The sequence below is a fragment of the Topomyia yanbarensis genome, chromosome 3 (genome assembly GCF_030247195.1).
Source record: "Topomyia yanbarensis strain Yona2022 chromosome 3, ASM3024719v1, whole genome shotgun sequence".
NCBI classification, from domain to species: domain Eukaryota; kingdom Metazoa; phylum Arthropoda; class Insecta; order Diptera; family Culicidae; genus Topomyia; species Topomyia yanbarensis.
The window spans coordinates 448,103-466,665 of record NC_080672.1 but is presented as its reverse complement, the minus strand read 5'-3'; the positions used below and the strand labels follow the sequence as shown (position 1 = coordinate 466,665).

The window sequence follows — 18,563 nt, the reverse complement described above, 5'->3', positions numbered from 1 at the left end:
TAACAAGGAGTACCCACCACTTCCAGGGACATCCAAAACCCCAAGTGTCCCCTTTTTTCAAACAGATACTCAGTCCAGTAGCGGACTAATGAAATTTTCTGACATAGTGGACTTAATTTTCACAGCTTTCAATGTTACTGATCCTCTTAAAAGCCTTCTGATACGGTTTCTCCCTATAGTGCAAACATTTTTGAAGCAGTTGACTACTAAATGGCCCCTCCTTGCAGCGATCGTATCCTTCGATGGCTAAGTCATCGAACGAGGTCACCGATTCGATCACTGTTCTACAGTGGAACAGCAGAAGTATCCTCCCGAAAATCGATTCCTTTAAATTTTTACTAAATAGTTTAAAATGTGATGCTTTCGCATTATGTGAAACTTGGTTAACTTCCGATATAAATCTCAACTTCCACGACTTTAATATAATTCGTCTGGATCGAGAAAACCCCTATGGAGGAGTACTTTTGGGGATCAAAAAGTGCTATTCTTTCAACCGAATTAACCTCCCTTCGACACCAGGCATTGAAATTGTCGCTTGTCAAGTTTTAATCAAAGGTAAAGACCTTTGCATTGCTTCCATCTACATTCCTCCTAGAGCCTCGGTAGGGCACCGAACGCTTTGTAATATCACGGAATCCTTACCGGCACCGCGGCTAGTTCTGGGAGACTTTAACTCGCACGGTACGGTATGGGGCTGTCTTCATGATGATAATAGATCAACATTAATCCAAGATCTTTGCGATAATTTCAACATGACCATCTTAAACACGGGAGAAATGACGCGGATTCCTACACCACCAGCACGCGCAAGCGCGTTGGATTTATCTCTATGCTCGACTTCGCTACAGTTAGATTGCATGTGGAAGGTGATCCCTGATCCCCACGGTAGCGACCATTTGCCTATCGTGATTTCAATTGCTAACGGTTCAAGACCATCGGAAACAATCAATGTATCGTATGACCTCACACGGAACATTGATTGGAAGAGTTACGCGACCGCGATATCCGTTAAAATCGAATCCACTCAAGAACTTCCTCCGGAGGAAGAGTACAGGTTTTTGGCTGGCTTGATTCTCGACAGTGCGAATCAAGCTCAGACTAAACCAGTACCCAGCGCGAATACCCATGGACGGTCTCCCACCCTGTGGTGGGATAAAGAGTGCTCAGAGCTGTACGCGGAAAAGTCCACTGCATATAAGGCCTTCCGGGAAGACGGGTTACCCGCTAGCTATCTACAGTACGCGTCGTTAGAAAGGCGAATGAAGAGTCTAATGAAAGCCAAAAAACGTAGTTATTGGCGCCGGTTCGTCGACGGGTTAACGAGAGAAACAGCGATGAGCACTCTTTGGGGTACGGCTCGACGTATGCGTAACCGTAATAGTACCAACGAGAACGTGAAATATTCAAACCGTTGGATATTCGCTTTCGCCAAGAAGATCTGTCCGGACTCTGTCCCGGTACAGAAAACGTGCCGCGCCGCGTCTCATCCCGATACCGCGAACGAAACACCGTTTTCGATGGTGGAGTTCTCACTTGCTCTCTTATCATGCAACAATAACGCCCCAGGGTTAGACAGAATCAAATTCAACTTGCTGAAGAATCTACCTGACACTGCAAAAAGGCGCTTGTTGAATTTATTTAACAAGTTTCTTGAGGGTAACATTGTCCCTCATGACTGGAGGCAAGTGAAGGTCATCGCCATCCAAAAACCAGGAAAACCAGCCTCCGACCACAACTCATATCGGCCGATTGCAATGCTGTCCTGTATTCGGAAGTTGTTCGAGAAAATGATCTTGTTTCGCCTCGACAATTGGGTTGAAGCAAATGGTTTACTGTCAGATACACAATTTGGCTTCCGCAAAGGCAAAGGGACGAACGATTGCCTTGCGTTGCTTTCTACAGAAATCCAAATGGCCTATGCTAACAAAGAGCAGATGGCATCAGTCTTCTTGGATATTAAGGGGGCTTTTGACTCAGTTTCTATCAACATTCTGTCAGAGAAGCTGCACCAGCATGGTCTTTCACCAATTTTAAATAACTTTTTGCTAAACCTGTTGTCTGAAAAGCACATGCACTTTTCGCATGGCGATTTAACAACATCGCGATTTAGCTACATGGGTCTTCCCCAGGGCTCATGTCTAAGTCCCCTGCTCTACAATTTTTACGTGAATGACATTGACGATTGTCTTGCCAATTCATGCACGCTAAGGCAACTTGCAGACGACGGGGTGGTCTCTGTTACAGGGCCCAAAGCTGCCGACTTGCAAGGACCATTACAAAATACCTTGGACAATTTGTCTGCTTGGGCTCTTCAGCTGGGTATTGAGTTCTCCACGGAGAAAACTGAGTTGGTTGTTTTTTCTAGGAAGCGTGAGCCGGCGCAACTCCAGCTTTTATTAATGGGTGCAACGATCAACCAGGTTTTCACATTTAAATATCTCGGGGTCTGGTTCGACTCTAAAGGTACCTGGGGATGTCACATTAGGTATCTGAAACAGAAATGCCAACAAAGGATCAATTTTCTCCGAACAATAACTGGAACATGGTGGGGTGCTCACCCAGGAGACCTGATCAGGTTGTACCAAACAACGATATTGTCGGTGATGGAGTACGGGTGTTTCTGTTTCCGCTCCGCTGCGAACATACACTTCATCAAACTGGAGAGAATCCAGTATCGTTGCTTGCGCATTGCCTTGGGTTGCGTGCACTCGACCCATACGATGAGTCTCGAAGTGCTGGCGGGCGTTCTTCCGCTAAAAAATCGATTTTGGGAACTCTCATATCGATTGCTCATCCGATGCGACATTCTGAACCCGTTGGTAATTGAAAACTTCGAGAGGCTCGTCGAACTTAATTCTCAAACCCGTTTTATGTCCTTGTACTTCGACTACATGGCACAGAGCAATAATTCTTCTTCGTACAATCCCAACCGTGTCCGTTTTCTAGATACTTCTGATTCTACTGTATTCTTCGACACATCCATGAAGGAAGAGATTCGTGGAATTCCGGACCATATACGCCCGCAGGTGATCCCCAATATATTTTATAATAAATTCCGAGAAGTCGACTGCGACAAAATGTTTTACACTGACGGATCAAATCTCGATGGGTCCACTGGCTTCGGTATCTTCAACAATACTATCACCGCTTCATTCAAGCTCAATGATCCCGCTTCAGTTTACGTCGCAGAGTTAGCTGCAATTCAGTACACCCTTGGGATCATCGACACTCTGCCCACAGATCACTACTTCATCGTTTCGGACAGCCTCAGCTCTATCGAGACTCTTCGTGCGGTGAAGCCTAAAAAGCAATTACCGTATTTTCTGGGGAAGATACAGGAGTCCTTGTGTACGTTATCTGAAAAATCTTATCAGATTACCTTTGTTTGGGTCCCCTCTCATTGTTCTATCCCGGGCAATGAAAAGGCCGACTCATTAGCAAAGGTGGGCGCATTAAATGGTGACATATACGAAAGACCAATCTGCTTCAACGAATTTTTTAGTATTTGTCGTCAGAGGACGCTCAACAGTTGGCAAACCTCGTGGAGCAATGGGGAACTTGGACGATGGCTACATTCGATTATCCCAAAGGTATCAACGAAGCCTTGGTTCGGGGGGATGGATGTGGGTCGGGATTTTATTCGTGTAATGTCCCGACTTATGTCCAATCACTACACCATGGATGCGCATTTGCGGCGTATTGGGCTTGCGGAGAGTAGTCTGTGCGCTTGTGACGAGGGCTATCACGACATCGAACACGTTATCTGGGTGTGCGCCGGGTATTGTGACGCCAGGTCTCAGTTAAAGGAATCCCTTCGGGCCCGAGGTAGACCACCCAATGTACCAGTCCGAGATATGCTGGCAACTCGTGATTTCCCCTATATGTCCCTTATTTATACCTTCATAAAAACGATAAATATCCCAATTTAGCCCCTCTCTTTTATTTCTCGTTTTTAGAGTTTCCTCCTGCCTTGTGGAACCGATCAGCTCCAGAGTGCCACTATGTAACCGCCGTCGCCCTTACCACTACGCCTGCATAGAAGGAAACTGAAGCGAGAGCGACTCGAGGTCCGATGACTTTTGAAGGATTCCCCGCGGGTCCGAAGAATACTATCCGCCAACCCGGTACTCGATGACCTACTAGACTGAGGCGCTAATTTGTGTTGCTGATCTCCCGTTTGCCCGAAAGTTGCAAGTTTTGCTCTTCTTTCCCTCTCACCACAGCTCTCCCTGTCCTTGATATAAGTACTGGTACTCCGAAAGCATAAGTCTCCTTTAAAAAATCAAATTTGTATTCTGTATTCCTAATTTTAAGATAACTGTAATTTTCATTCTATATTAAAACTATTGTCCTCCATCTTGTAAAAAGAATTGTATCCCTAGTTTTAAGATAGTTGTGAAATTTCTCATAAAGACTTTTTCCCCCTTTTGTGTTCCAAACTATATTGTTAGTTTTAAGATAACTGTAAAATATTTCTAAAAAACTATTACTCCCCCTCTTGTATATCAAACTGAATTCCTAGTTTTAAAATTTTTCATAAAAAAATCTTTGTCCCCTCTCTTAAGTGTTAAGATAGCTGTAAAAAGTGTCCTCTTTTATAAAAAAATATTTCAACATTGTAACCTCCTAGTTTTAAGATATCCAAAATGTAAAAACAAAAGAATTTGGCACAGCCAAGCTAACGCATTTGGGCCTATCAAATAAACGAAATGAAAAAAAGTTGTGGACGTTAAACCTAGGGCAGCTGAAGCATTCGTATTTTCAAACAACGTCGTGCAGTTATGAAGGTCAGATTTCCATATGTTAATTCTGTAATCTGCTATTTAAAGAAATGCCATTCATTATCTTTTATTTCCAACCTACAAATTTCTTGTTATTTTACCGATTACAGCCATTACAATATGCCTCTTTTTGGAAATCTTACATTGAAACACAAATCTTCTCTGTGATATGCTGCTTTATCATTTTCATCGCTAGTAACTCTACCTTACGGTTCCCGGGATTTTGCTTGTTTTGGAATCCTGCGCATAATAGAGTCACTCGCTAATAAATTTTCAAATCAACTCAGCTTATCTAGCGTGTATAATGTCATCTAGTGGTGCAATCTCTATCTATAATTTTTTCCATATATTCTACTGATTTATCTCATACAAACTTAGTTATGGGCTTACTTGACTCAAATTTGGAAAGAGTTAGAGTGGCATGCTACTATACATCAATTTACAGCTGTTCGATGATAAAGACTCCTCAGTTCAATAGTGCCCCCCCCCCCCCATGTCCCAGGCTCCTTACCAAGTCGCAATGTTCCCATGCGTAATGACGGACGTTAAACTGTCCACACTAATATTTTTAAGTATATTCCGCGTCGCTTTGCTTATGATACTTTTTTGTCAGATTTTTTCTTAGTATCAACTGCTCCTGTACCTTTCTAGCAAAAAATGGTTCACCGCTTATGATTTGGACGCTAGCGAAGCATCTCAAACACATACCTTTTCGGAGACAGTATTGTTTGTTCACCTTCATCTTCAAAAAATAATCAATTTTGAGAGTTGACAAATGGATAAACAGAAATAAGCACAACTGGCTGCCTTCATTTGACGCGCATGAAACTATGAATATATTTAAGGCTCAAGTTACCTCAAGGCTTGGTAGTGTGTGTGAGAAGAATTGTGTTCAGCTTTGCCACCAGATTATCCATTTAAACCTTTCCAAAACTCTAAAAGAAGAATATCAGTCGATGTATTAGATCATCACGATTCAATTCATGCAAAATACCTGCTGCAAAAACCATCGGCTTAGCTGAATGGTGCTCTTGAAAAAGTGGCTGTGGTTTTTTCATTGCGCAGTTGTGTTGCGTACTCCAGCACGGTGTGGTAGTGTGATAAAAAATCACAGCCACTTTTTCAAAAGCACCATTTAGCGAAACCGATAGTTTTTTCAGCAGCTATTTTGCATGGTTTGAATCGTTGTGATCTAATAAATCGACTGATATTCTTCTTTTAGAGTTTTGAAAAGGATTAAATGGATAATCTGGTGGCAAAGCAGAATACAATTTTTCCTACCCATACTACCCAGCGTTCAAATCTAACACATGCTCAAAAAAGGTAACTTGAACCTTAAATTTATTCCAGCTTTTTCTAGCTCTAATCCGTTACGCACGTATTTGTGATGGTTTTGTCGTGCTCATCATAGCATGCTGTGCGTTTGACTGCCATCTTTCGATTGTTTACTTTTTATAGAGGTTTAAATCATTTACGACTGTGATTGTGTGCGCGATATTTCGAAAATGAAGAAAATAGTATTCGTTTCCGAAATATCGCGCATTGAAAATGAAGTGAAAATTATGGTTTTGGATACATGATCAAGTGATGATGGTATAACTATACGAAAATTAGCTAAGCTTTTTAGAATTCATCACGCGAGTGTAAAATTTACCATCAACAAGTTTGGGAAACACTATTCTTTGTATGAACTGCTAGAAAGAAGCGTAAGCCACAGCTAGGGTTCGTCGCGGTGCGGATGTGGGCGGTAAATGGATAGTCCGCACCGCAACAGCAAAAAAATAATAAAACCGCACCGCTTACCGCAACCGCATTGCATTTACCGCACCGCACCGCGCGGTAATGCGATAAATGCGGCTAAAATCATGCGTTATAAAAATTGTGTTGAAAAAATAATCATTTGTTTTATAGTATATAGTAAAATGTTATTCTTATTTACACGAAAATTATCTTTGACGGACTCCTCAGAATGTAACATTTATGAAAATATTCAGCATTGCAAGTTTTATTAAGAGGTGTAAGGGTTCTGGCGTGAAAAAAACACTTTTTCTCGATTTTTTTTAAACTTTGCGTGAAGCGAACTGATCAAAACTTTTGTACATTATAGTGTATCATTTCAATAACATGCTGTAATTTTTCTATGCAAAAATATCGACAAACAACTCGATGGCGAAGCTTTTTGTTGAACGTCTCTGGAAAATCAAAATCAACTTAACCGATTTCTTTCAAACTTTGTATACAGATTCTATGTAAAATTACATAATCCCTACGTTAAAGTTTCGGGATAAGTTTTCAATTAAGGCTGTCAACGCAGAAACCGTCGAGCTGGCAACACTGCCTGACAAAGGCAACGCGTCAGAATCAAAGCAACGCGGCGGCAGTTAAGCGTCGCGTCAATGTGTGACAGACGTCATTTGATGACAGTGGAGATACATCACCGAACTGTCAACGACTAGACCACGTTTCATTTGGCAGTTCTTTTACTCATCGAAGCTCAGTGTGAACGGCAGCAGATAGAAAGTGAAATTAAAAGCAAAAGTTTAAAAGAGAAGTACAGTAAGGTATAAGTGAAAGTAGAGTGAAAAACAGGAAAGATTTGAAAGGCGGTAAGGTATAGTATAATAGAAGCATCCTAGAAAACGTGGAAGGAAACAAATTTATAATTAACATGTTTTTAGACAGTATTATTTGGCAAAGAGCCACGACTGGCAGCAAGGACGAATAAAAGGGTACAGCCCACCAAATTGTAAGAACAGTTAAATTTAATCACGATTGTAACGCCAACTAACATAATTTTATTAACTTATAGTTGAAGCTAAATACAACTTTTACGATACAAAACGGCCTTTTCCCTTCGCCCTACAACCTCGACAATCTTCAAAATTTGAGGTAAGATGGCCGAACAGACGCCAATTGGAGATACAACGGAGATGGAACAAGAGGAATCCAATTGTGTGGCCTGCCAACGTCCGGATAGTGCGGACAATATGGTCCAGTGTGACCAATGCGACGGATGGCGGCACTATACATGCGCCGGGGTGGATGCGAGTGTGATGAACCGGTCATGGGTGTGCGGTGATTGCACCTCCATGCAAGAGGATGCCATTTCATTGAAGAGCGGTTCCAGTCGTGCCAGTGCAGCGTCGGCGCTTTCCGTCTGTATGAGCCAGCTGGTGGAAAGGCAGCAGCTAGAACGAAAACGTGCGGAAATAGAGCTGCAACGCCGCCATCTTGATGAGCAACAAAAACTCATCGACAAAGTGCTGGAAGGAGAAGAAAATGGCAGCCATCGCAGTGGTGTTTCAGCGCGCAGTGGTACCAATGAAGCAACTTCACCTACTTCAAGTAAGCGTCTTTCTACTCCACTTCCCCCCGGTGCCCCACTAGCATCATCTGTTCGTCGTTCGGTACCGGCGCCGGGTACACCCAGATCGGTAGCGCCACCAATGGTAACCATTCCCCTAGCAGTGTTGAAGCCGTCTGCGTCTCAGTTACCGCAGGGAACAAAATCTGAGGATGCATTGTTGGTACTCAGGAACCGAGTGGAGCAATGCGAAAGGCGAGCAAAACCGACACACGAACAGCTATCAGCACTACAAGCACAGTTGGAACTGTGCCGCAACCTACTTGAGGGATTTCAATCCAGTGCGGAAATGTGCGAACGAGTCGGACAACCGGAAGCAAGCAGTACAGTGACGGAGCAGCTACCAAAGCCAGCGGCAAGCCAGCCGCGCATGGAGAAGCAGACCGGCGCCATTCCCAAGGCGGGCCGAACGTTAGCAACTGTCCCGGAGGACGAACGAATTCGGTCTAAAAATGGTTCCGAAGCTGAAGCAGTAGGTGGAATCGACCCAATGAATCGTCGCTGGCCTGTGAGGGAACCGGTAAGCCATACTAGTTTGGCAGCGGTAAGTCAAACAATCGCAGCAACGGAAAGCAATCCAAGCTATATGGAACCCCCAGGTAAGCGTCAAGCCTTGAGTAATTATTCAATAAATGCAAACGAATACACTTCTCAATATTGCCCCACGACCAATATGTATGAAATTTCTCGTGAACAGTCGCGAAATTTCGCGCATCCGGGAAATAGTAAAATGCCTCCTGAAGTTCCCCGCGAGCAGCAGCAAGTTTTTCACGCGCGCCCGGGTGTAACACAAATACTAACTCTGCCCAAGAGTCAATATAAGAATAAAACCGATGAACGAATGCGTGATTCCCCCACATACCCGGTTGAATTCAATAAATTCCCCCTGCCCCCTCGTCTGTCAGAAAATGTGTATCAAGACCAAGTGATTCCCCCTCGAGCTCCAGGAGGTCCAACGCAGCAGCAGCTAGCAGCGCGGCAGTCCCTGGCTAAGGAACTTCCCCGATTCTCTGGAGACCCAGCGGATTGGCCGATCTTTATTTCAAGCTATCGATACACAACAGAAGCCTGCGGCTTTTCGGATGGTGAGAACATGCTTCGCCTGCAACGATGTTTGTCTGGTCCTGCGCTTGAAACCGTACGTAGTCGGCTGGTGTTACCAGCAGCGGTGCCCCAAGTGATCGAGACACTTCGTATGCGATTTGGACGTCCTGAGTTGCTGATCAACGCTCTGCTACGCAAGGTGCGAGACATCCCAGCACCACGGTCCGACAGATTGGAAGGTCTCATCGATTTCGGGATGGCGGTGCAAGCGTTATGCGACCACATCAAAGCGGCGAACGAACGCGCTCATTTATCGAATCCTTCACTACTACAGGAACTCGTTGCGAAGCTTCCCGCAGATCAAAGGATGATGTGGGCAGGATATAAGCGTAGTTGTCAAGTCGTCGATTTAAAAACCTTCGGCGATTACATGACGTCGGTGGTGCAGGACGCGTCGAGCGTAGTAACCTTCGAACCTGAGTCCAGTAGGAACAACCCACGCGATCGTCCGAAGAACAAAGCGTTCGTGAACACTCACGCGATGGAAGGAGCAGTCAGTTCAGTACGGTCAATGAATGTGCCAACCGGCGCAGCGAAACAGTTTGACTGCGCACACTGCAGCAAAACTGGTCATCGAGTGCGCGAGTGTATTGCATTTAAAGCGTTGCACGTTGACGACCGCTGGAGAAGAGTCCGAGCTTTAGGTCTTTGTCAGAATTGTCTATTCAGCCATGGACGCAGGGCGTGTCGGATTCGTAGTAGTTGTGACATCGAGGGTTGTCAGTTCCGCCATCATCCACTGCTTCACTCTCTACGTGGGCCTCCAAAGGCTCCAGCATCGAATGCATTAGTGGCGGAGAATCACACCCACCGTCTTCTGACTTCGTCGACGCTGTTTCGGATAATTCCCGTGATCCTACATGGAAGCGACGTCTCGATTGATACCTTTGCATTCTTGGACGAGGGATCAGATCTGATACTAATGGAACATGATCTGGCTGTATCGTTGGGTCTGAAAGGTAGCCCTCAGCCTTTGTGTCTACGCTGGACGGGAAACATTTCCCGCATGGAAAAGGAATTTCGAGATCGCAGGTGAAGGACAGCACAAACGGCACAAGATAGTGAACGCAAGAACGGTTCAATGTCTCAATCTACCGAGTCAGAGTTTCCAGGTGGAAGAAGCAGCGACAAAACACGCGCACCTTAGGGGGATTCCGGTTAGCAGCTACCATAACGCAAAGCCTAAGATCCTCATAGGAATCGACAACCTACGACTTGCGCTACCACTTAAAGTAAGAGAGGGCGATGGTACCGGTCCGATAGCTGCGAGAACCAGATTGGGCTGGTGTGTCTACGGTCCGCGAGAAAGCGGTGACACCGAAGCTTATAATTTCCACGTAAGCAGATGCGATTGCGACGAAGAACTTCACGATACGGTGAAGCAGTTTTTTGCCATCGAAGAAGCAGGCGTGCGCCCGTCAAACATTCCAATGTCTAAGGAAGAACAACGAGCGCTAACCATCCTGGAAACTACAACCCGACGAGTAGAGAACCGTTTCGAAACGGGTTTGTTGTGGAAAGAAGACAATGTAGAATTCCCGAACAGCTACACGATGGCGGTACGTCGTCTAGAATGTCTCGAACGCAGAATGGATCGCGATCCGCTGCTAAAAGAGAACCTCCATCGACAGATGTGCGAATACGAGGCAAAGGGTTTCGCGCACAGGGCTACGAAAGCGGAGATAGATGCAGCGGAGCCAAGAAGGGTATGGTACCTCCCGGTGGGAGCGGTAATAAACCCTAAGAAACCAGGAAAGGTCCGAGTTATTTGGGATGCAGCCGCCAAAGTCGATGGAGTCTCACTTAACAGCGCTCTTCTCAAAGGTCCGGATCAACTCTCGTCACTTCCAGCCGTGCTATTCCGCTTTCGACAGTATGGGGTGGCGGTCAGCTCGGTTATTCAGGAAATGTTCCACCAAATTCGTATCCGAGAGGAAGATAAGAATTCCCAGCGCTTCTTGTGGCGCGCTTGTCCATCGGAGAAACCTACGATCTACTTGATGGATGTCGCTACCTTCGGGAGCACCTGTTCACCAGCTTCGGCACAATTCGTCAAAAATCGGAACGCAGTACAGCACGCTGAACTGTTTCCTGAGGCATCGAAAGCGATCGTCCACGATCACTACGTTGACGATTACCTGTCGAGTTTCGGATCCGTCGAAGAGGCGACAAAGGTAGCAAACGACGTGCGATACATTCACGGCCAAGGAGGCTTCAAATTGCACAACTGGCGATCAAATAGCGGCACTGTCCTCGAGCAACTGGGCGAAGTACCAGATGGAACTGAGAAGCAACTGAACCTGATCGACGGGTCGACAACCGAGAGAGTGCTCGGTATGCTTTTGAGCCCATCATCCGATGAACTGAGTTTCTCTACTCAAATGAGCGACGAGATACAAACACTGATTCGCATGGCAACCCGACCGACGAAGAGGCAGATTCTACGTTGCGTCATGACGTTGTTTGATCCACTGGGGTTACTCTCGCCGTTTATCATCCACGGAAAGGTCTTGATCCAGAACCTGTGGCGCGAAGGCACGGATTGGGACGAACAAGTAGGCGATTTAGTCTATGCGAAGTGGCAGAGGTGGATCGAGATGATCAACCATATCGCAGAGATCCGAATTCCCAGATGTTACTTCCCCAACGCCACGAGAAGGACCTACCTCAGGGCTGAAATGCATGTGTTTGTCGACGCAAGCGAAGTAGCTTATTCGTGCGCTATCTACTTACGCACCTTCAACGAACACGGCAAACCACAGTGCAGCTTAGTAGCGGCAAAATCAAAGGTCGCCTCCCTGAAACCGTGGTCTATTCCCAGGCTGGAACTGCAGGCGTGTGTACTGGGCGTACGGTGGTCAAAATTTGTCAAGGAAAACCTCGACGTCCCAGTTTCCAAGACGGTTTTCTGGACCGATTCCAGAACGGCGCTATCCTGGATTAATGCCGACCCTCGAAACTATCGACAGTTCGTGTCCTGTAGAGTAGGTGAGATACTTGAGCATACTTCGGTAAGCGACTGGAGATGGGTGCCTTCCAAATCCAATCCAGCGGACGAAGCAACGAAATGGGGTAGTGGACCGTACTTCAACCACGACAGCAAGTGGTTCCAAGGACCGCATTTCCTGAATCTCCTGGAAGCAGATTGGACCTGTCGCAAAGAACCGGTGAGATGCTTACTACGGAAGAAATGCGCGCATCGACACTACATCACAGTTTGTTTGAACCAACGATAGATTTCGACCGATTCTCTTCCTGGGACAGGTTGCAACGTGCGACCGCATACGTTCTCCGTTTTCTGCACAATGTATCGAAGAAACAGCCACGATATAGTGGACAGCTGCAACAGTCGGAGCTGAATGCTGCTGAAGAAGTCATCTTCAAGTTGGTGCAACGTGAACAATACCCGGACGAAGTTGCAGCGCTGTCAAACAAAGCGCCCAATGAGACCGGTGAAGAAGTCATCGGGAAAAACAGTTGCATCTACCAAATGATGCCGAAGCTGGACGAGAAGGGTTTGCTACGTGAACAGGGTCGAATCGCGGCAGTTAAGAACGTCGCCTACAACTTGCGCCATCCCGTGATTCTACCGAGAAGGCATCGCGTCACGGAACTTCTGGTGCATCGATTCCACCGCAACTTTCGCCATGGCAATGCTGAAACGGTCGTTAACGAAGTTCGACAATTGTACGCTATCCCGAGGCTTCGATTGGTGGTCAAGAAAGTGGGCAGAGAATGCCCGTCCTGCAAATTACGGCGAACCAGACCAATGATCCCTCCAATGGCTCCACTGCCATCTGCCCGCTTAGCCCATCACGAGCGAGCTTTCACCTACACAGGGGTGGATTATTTCGGACCACTGCTGGTGAAGTTGGGGCGATCCAATGTAAAGCGATGGGTCGCACTGTTCACCTGCCTAACGATTCGTGCCGTACACCTAGAAATCGCCTACACACTATCAACGGAGTCCTGTATATCGTGCGTCCGCCGATTCGTTGGACGGCGCGGGCCACCTGCCGAGTTTTTCAGCGACAACGGAACGAATTTCCAAGGAGCCGATCGAGTACTGCAGCACCAGATAAGCCAGGGACTGTCCGCAACGTTTACCAGTGCAAACACGAAATGGAACTTCATACCACCAGGAGCGCCACACATGGGCGGAGCGTGGAAACGCCTAGTACAGTCCGTTAAAGCTGCAATGAAAGAAGCGTATTCCGAGGGGAAGCTTGACGACGAGGGGTTGCAGACGTTGGTCGTGGAGGCTGAAAGTGTCGTAAACTCAAGGCCTCTGACGTATCTGCCATTGGAGAGCGAGGAGACCGAGGCCCTCACCCCGAACCACTTCCTGTTGTTAAGTTCGAATGGGATGAAGCAAATGAACGACGAAGATGAAGGACCGAGACAGTTCAGCGAATCAGTTCGGTGTCGAATCCTGGGGGATTCCTGGGAGCAGATCCAGCATCAGCTAAATGTATTCTGGGGGCGCTGGTTGGTGGAATATCTGCCGGTGATCCGCCGGCAACCGAAATGGTTCAGCGAGACACCATCATTGAAACCAGGCGACCTGGTAATGGTCGCGGAGCCGACGAGACGGAGTGGCTGGGAGCGAGGGCGAATAGTCCGCCTGAAGCAGCATGCGGACGGCAGAAATCGACGAGCGGTCGTGAAGATAGGCGACAAGACTTGTATTCGACCGGTGACGCGGTTGGCTTTGCTCGACGTCAAGAAGAGTGGAGCTCCGGCGGACTCCGGACTACACCCGGGGGAGACTGTCAACGCAGAAACCGTCGAGCTGGCAACACTGCCTGACAAAGGCAACGCGTCAGATTCAAAGCAACGCGGCGGCAGTTAAGCGTCGCGTCAATGTGTGACAGACGTCATTTGATGACAGTGGAGATACATCACCGAACTGTCAACGACTAGACCACGTTTCATTTGGCAGTTCTTTTACTCATCGAAGCTCAGTGTGAACGGCAGCAGATAGAAAGTGAAATTAAAAGCAAAAGTTTAAAAGAGAAGTACAGTAAGGTATAAGTGAAAGTAGAGTGAAAAACAGGAAAGATTTGAAAGGCGGTAAGGTATAGTATAATAGAAGCATCCTAGAAAACGTGGAAGGAAACAAATTTATAATTAACATGTTTTTAGACAGTATTATTTGGCAAAGAGCCACGACTGGCAGCAAGGACGAATAAAAGGGTACAGCCCACCAAATTGTAAGAACAGTTAAATTTAATCACGATTGTAACGCCAACTAACATAATTTTATTAACTTATAGTTGAAGCTAAATACAACTTTTACGATACAAAACGGCCTTTTCCCTTCGCCCTACAACCTCGACAAAGGCAAAACTGTCCAAACTATGTAAAATTTGGCATCTGGGATAACTTTGACATTTGTCTTAATATGAAGGAAGACCTTGAGGGAGACACAAAAAAAATCGCAATGCCCTACACTAACTTCGAAAGCTTTACTTTACAAAATACTCCTACCTGAAAAATATTATTTGTTAATTTGGTAGAAAATATTCCCAGTTGGACGAACAATGGACGCACGCGAAAAAAAATTCCTTCAAATTCGTTTGGTTTGACGATGATAATTACATTCTTTGGATTGTTTTTAAGTCGTAGTATCATTAGTTCATCTCTAAGTTCTCCAAATTAATCAAAATTCACAGTTGAGAAAATGTCATCGAAAACGATTCATAATTCCACGATTGCCATAAGGAATCAAACGAAATGATGCATTTTGTAATTGGATTTGACAGAAAAATTCAATTGTTTTTCAATGATTGGATTTTGCGTTTTATGTATTTGAAAAGGTTCGTTAGTAATTTTTTTCTTTGAAGTGTAAAATAAATAGTTTTCAAAATATGTCGTAAAAAATGGTGCCAAATTATATTGGACACAGCTTATAGATTTTATTTCTTAGCAACAGAATGTTTTATCATATTTAATTGACCAAAATGTAAAAAATCAAGTAGCGATAGGTCGAATACAGATTATATTCGGATTTCTTTTCAAATCATTGTCAAGTCTATGGAAATTAGAGCAATTAAATGTTTATCATGTTTCTCTATTGTAGGGTAATAACTAAAACTCGAACGTTCTGAGAGAGAGAGAGAGAGAGAGAGAGAGAGAGAGAGAGAGAGATGTTCCTAATAATGACATTGCTAAGCATTCGTTCAGAAAATAAATCTAGTTGCGTCCTTCTCAAATGGTAAAATTCATAGTTTTAATTCACTTTTTAATGCAGACTTTATCAATTATTTTTTGAAGTGCGGTTGCGGTAATACCGCGCGGTAAATGCTCATTTCCCGCACCGCATCCGCGGGAAAAAGTGTCTCACCGCACCGCAGTTTTTGCGGTGCGGGTGCGGTAATTACCGCTCGGTTGCGGTAATTACCGCAACAGCGACGAACCCTAGCCACATCTTTCAACACGGAACTGGATCAGAAAGTGGTATCTCTAATTAGGAACAATAAATCAATGAGGGTACGTATTTTGACTATTAAAAAAAGGAGAATGAGCGTCGGAAGGATCTTACATATCAGGAAATGGAACAACCTGAAGATCAATAAAAAGTATGTATGTACCACTCTAATTACCCAACTCCGCAATACATATAGATGAGTCAAATAGTCTACCAACCAATCAGTAGGTAAAACCCCAAAGCATCCCCTCTCCTCTAAGCTTTATCTTTTCACGTGAACGGTGGAGATGGAGAGGACCGGCAGAGATGGCTATCCTGCTGTTGAGGAATTGATATGAGTTGGATATGTTAACTCCAAGATACCATCAGGGAAACACGATGAAGTCACTATAACAACTATAACAACAACATTTATAAACGCCACCTAATATAGAATCTTGTAATATAATCTTGCTATTTAATTTGAAACAACAATTTGTTGGCTATCTAAACAATCTACAGCATGGATTAAAACCTCCCTTATGCTAAATATCTGACTGAGTGTGATACGAATTTACCCCAGGCAATGTTATAGTATCTGGCATTGTTTTAAACCTGCTATAACATAATCATTATAAACTTATCGAAATTTATTAAAGCTACTAAAATTGGCCCCATTATATTATGTCATTGTGCTCTTTCTGATCAGAGTAACATACAAAAAAAAACAATTAATTATGAATAGCAACATTAAATTTCTATTATTGCTTATCGAGTGTGAGCCTTTTCGGTTACCAATTTCAAACATTTTTTTCTAGTTTTGCATGTTTCAAAATCAATGTTCAACGTGCATAGAAATCCATCAAAATGTGCATAATTTAATGGATTTGACGTCCTGCACTCCGGTTGACCTAAATAGGGCAAGCAAATCACTCAACAAACCCCCCATTACCAAACAAGTTCGCAACCATCCCTCCAGGACAAACCCCACCGTTGTCGTCTATCGTGACACCGAAACATGGCCTTTGGCTGCGGGTGTTTTGTAAATGTATCCATGCAAGCGTAATAATTTAATAGTAGGTCCGTGACCGATGCTGATGACGATGGTGCACCAGCCAATGATAGATATCGATGAAATACTCTTTGCTATGTTGTTGATGTTGATTTGCGATATGATTGCTTTGGCTTTGATCATCCTCCCCCTCGCGGGCCAGCTCGTCCCCATCGGCATCGTCTTCTTCATTGCCGTCGACGTCGTCACTTTCTTCTTCCAAACAGTCCCATATGTGGACCACGGTTGAAGTGGACGAGGGTCGACGCGAACGTCGACTAGACCAGGACGAACGGGGGGAGGGAGGTCGAAGTGGTATGGTTTGTTTTCTACGATTATTATGATTATGACTATTGCTTTGAGAGTTATCATTATGATTGCTATGTTTCTTTGCCGCGGGTGACATGCTGTTGCTTGTGTGATTGTGTTTAGTGTGGGTGGCGGTTGAATTGCTGACGGAGGTGACAGCGACGTCCAATGGTTCGATGGTTGCTGTCGCTAGCGTATTATAGCTGGGGGTGATGCGGCCCGCACCGTGATTAGATTTATGTGATGGCACGTAGCTTTGGCTGGTAGTTTTTCGGCTTTGGTTAGGTTCGTGCAGAGGCAGCTGGCCGTGATAGCGATGCCAAATGGTGTGAAAAATGATATGCAGTCTACTTACGGGATCGTTGGCATCGATCCGAATCGGGGATCTGCCGGGACATATCAGGAACGATTCATGGTTTTCGAGTTTGTTGGTGTCGTAGGGTCGCTGCATCGGTCGTCGTGCTTCCGGTGATGCTGAAAATATTTATTTATTTATCATTATGATTATGCACATAAGAGTTTAGTACTACACGAACCTTTCACCGTGATGCCAAAACTACATTTGGCACTGAGTCCATCGGCATCCGTTGCTACATAGTTAACGTAATGTACTCCGGCGATTAACACATGTCCAGGAGTGTGTGATTTGTAAACCTGTTTGATTTCCGATTCCGTTTCAAAGTGGGGCTCGACCCAGAAAACAGATCGTGACGTCTCTTGCCGTTCTAACTGAACGTTGAACGATTCCGGGCAGTTTGCAACCTGAGGTGGCACTCGTTCTGTAAAAAAAACAAGTCTCTCTTTAGTTGGCACCCTATTGTACTGCAGCATGAAAACCCTTGAAATATATTATAGCTAATCTAGTAGGCCTTTCTTCCTACTGCAAGCTTCTCTAGTTTAGAAAACTGAATATTAGTTCTTTTCCTCTGTCATAAGTCAACCGAGCAACAATCGCTACTAGTACCGAGGTGGTTATGGTGAAGATATGTGGAAGCCACGTTGCTAGGCACCGACTCGCTTGTTTACATTGAGAAAAACTGAAATCTGAAGTGAAAATTCAAACGCACAAATGAGAGTTTCCGAACATTTTCCTTTGTTCATCTGCACATTGGCAGAAAATTTGAAGTTTTGTTAGTAAACGATTAAAGTTTCGCAAATGTTTTTGCAGTGGTGTGTGAATAAAGTGCATTTGAAAAAGTGCAATGAAAACGAGAAGAAGAAAAATAAGAGTGCTTCGAAAAGAAACCCCAAGTGAAGAGGGGTGATATTTTCGCACAAAATAGGAGCAACAGATGGCATCCCGTCAAAAACTCGGATTGATTGTATAGCAAAATGTACTAGCTTCCTTAAGTAGCAGTTTCGTGGCACACTAGCAAGGTTAGTGTGTTGAAAAACGTATTTTTATATTAGCTCATGTCAGATACATGGTTAGGCAGGGGAGAGGGGTGTGTGCGGCGTAGCAGCTATGTTGTGGCTCGCATGTATAATGTCCTTAACCACACGAAATAACCGTTACAAATTTGTATTATTACACGCTAAAATCTT

The 18,563-nt window shown here is 44.8% G+C and overlaps 1 protein-coding gene across 8 annotated transcripts in view; it reads right to left on the bottom strand.

The window, feature by feature from the left end:
- LOC131692703 (fibrillin-2-like) overlaps positions 1-18,563 on the bottom strand; it is a 250,397-nt gene that overhangs the window by 41,867 nt on the left and 189,967 nt on the right. For 5 of the 8 annotated variants that reach the window (XM_058979902.1, XM_058979906.1, XM_058979904.1 and 2 more), the window contains 2 exons: positions 17,555-17,797; positions 16,446-17,492 (listed from right to left, as the gene is read on the bottom strand). In XM_058979902.1, the coding sequence (XP_058835885.1) occupies positions 16,729-17,492; positions 17,555-17,797 (1,007 nt within the window). In that variant the 3' untranslated portion in view covers positions 16,446-16,728. Of the gene's footprint in view, positions 1-16,445; positions 17,493-17,554; positions 17,798-18,563 lie in introns of those variants that run through there. The other 3 variants (XR_009306042.1, XR_009306041.1, XM_058979903.1) reach the window with 1 other exon arrangement.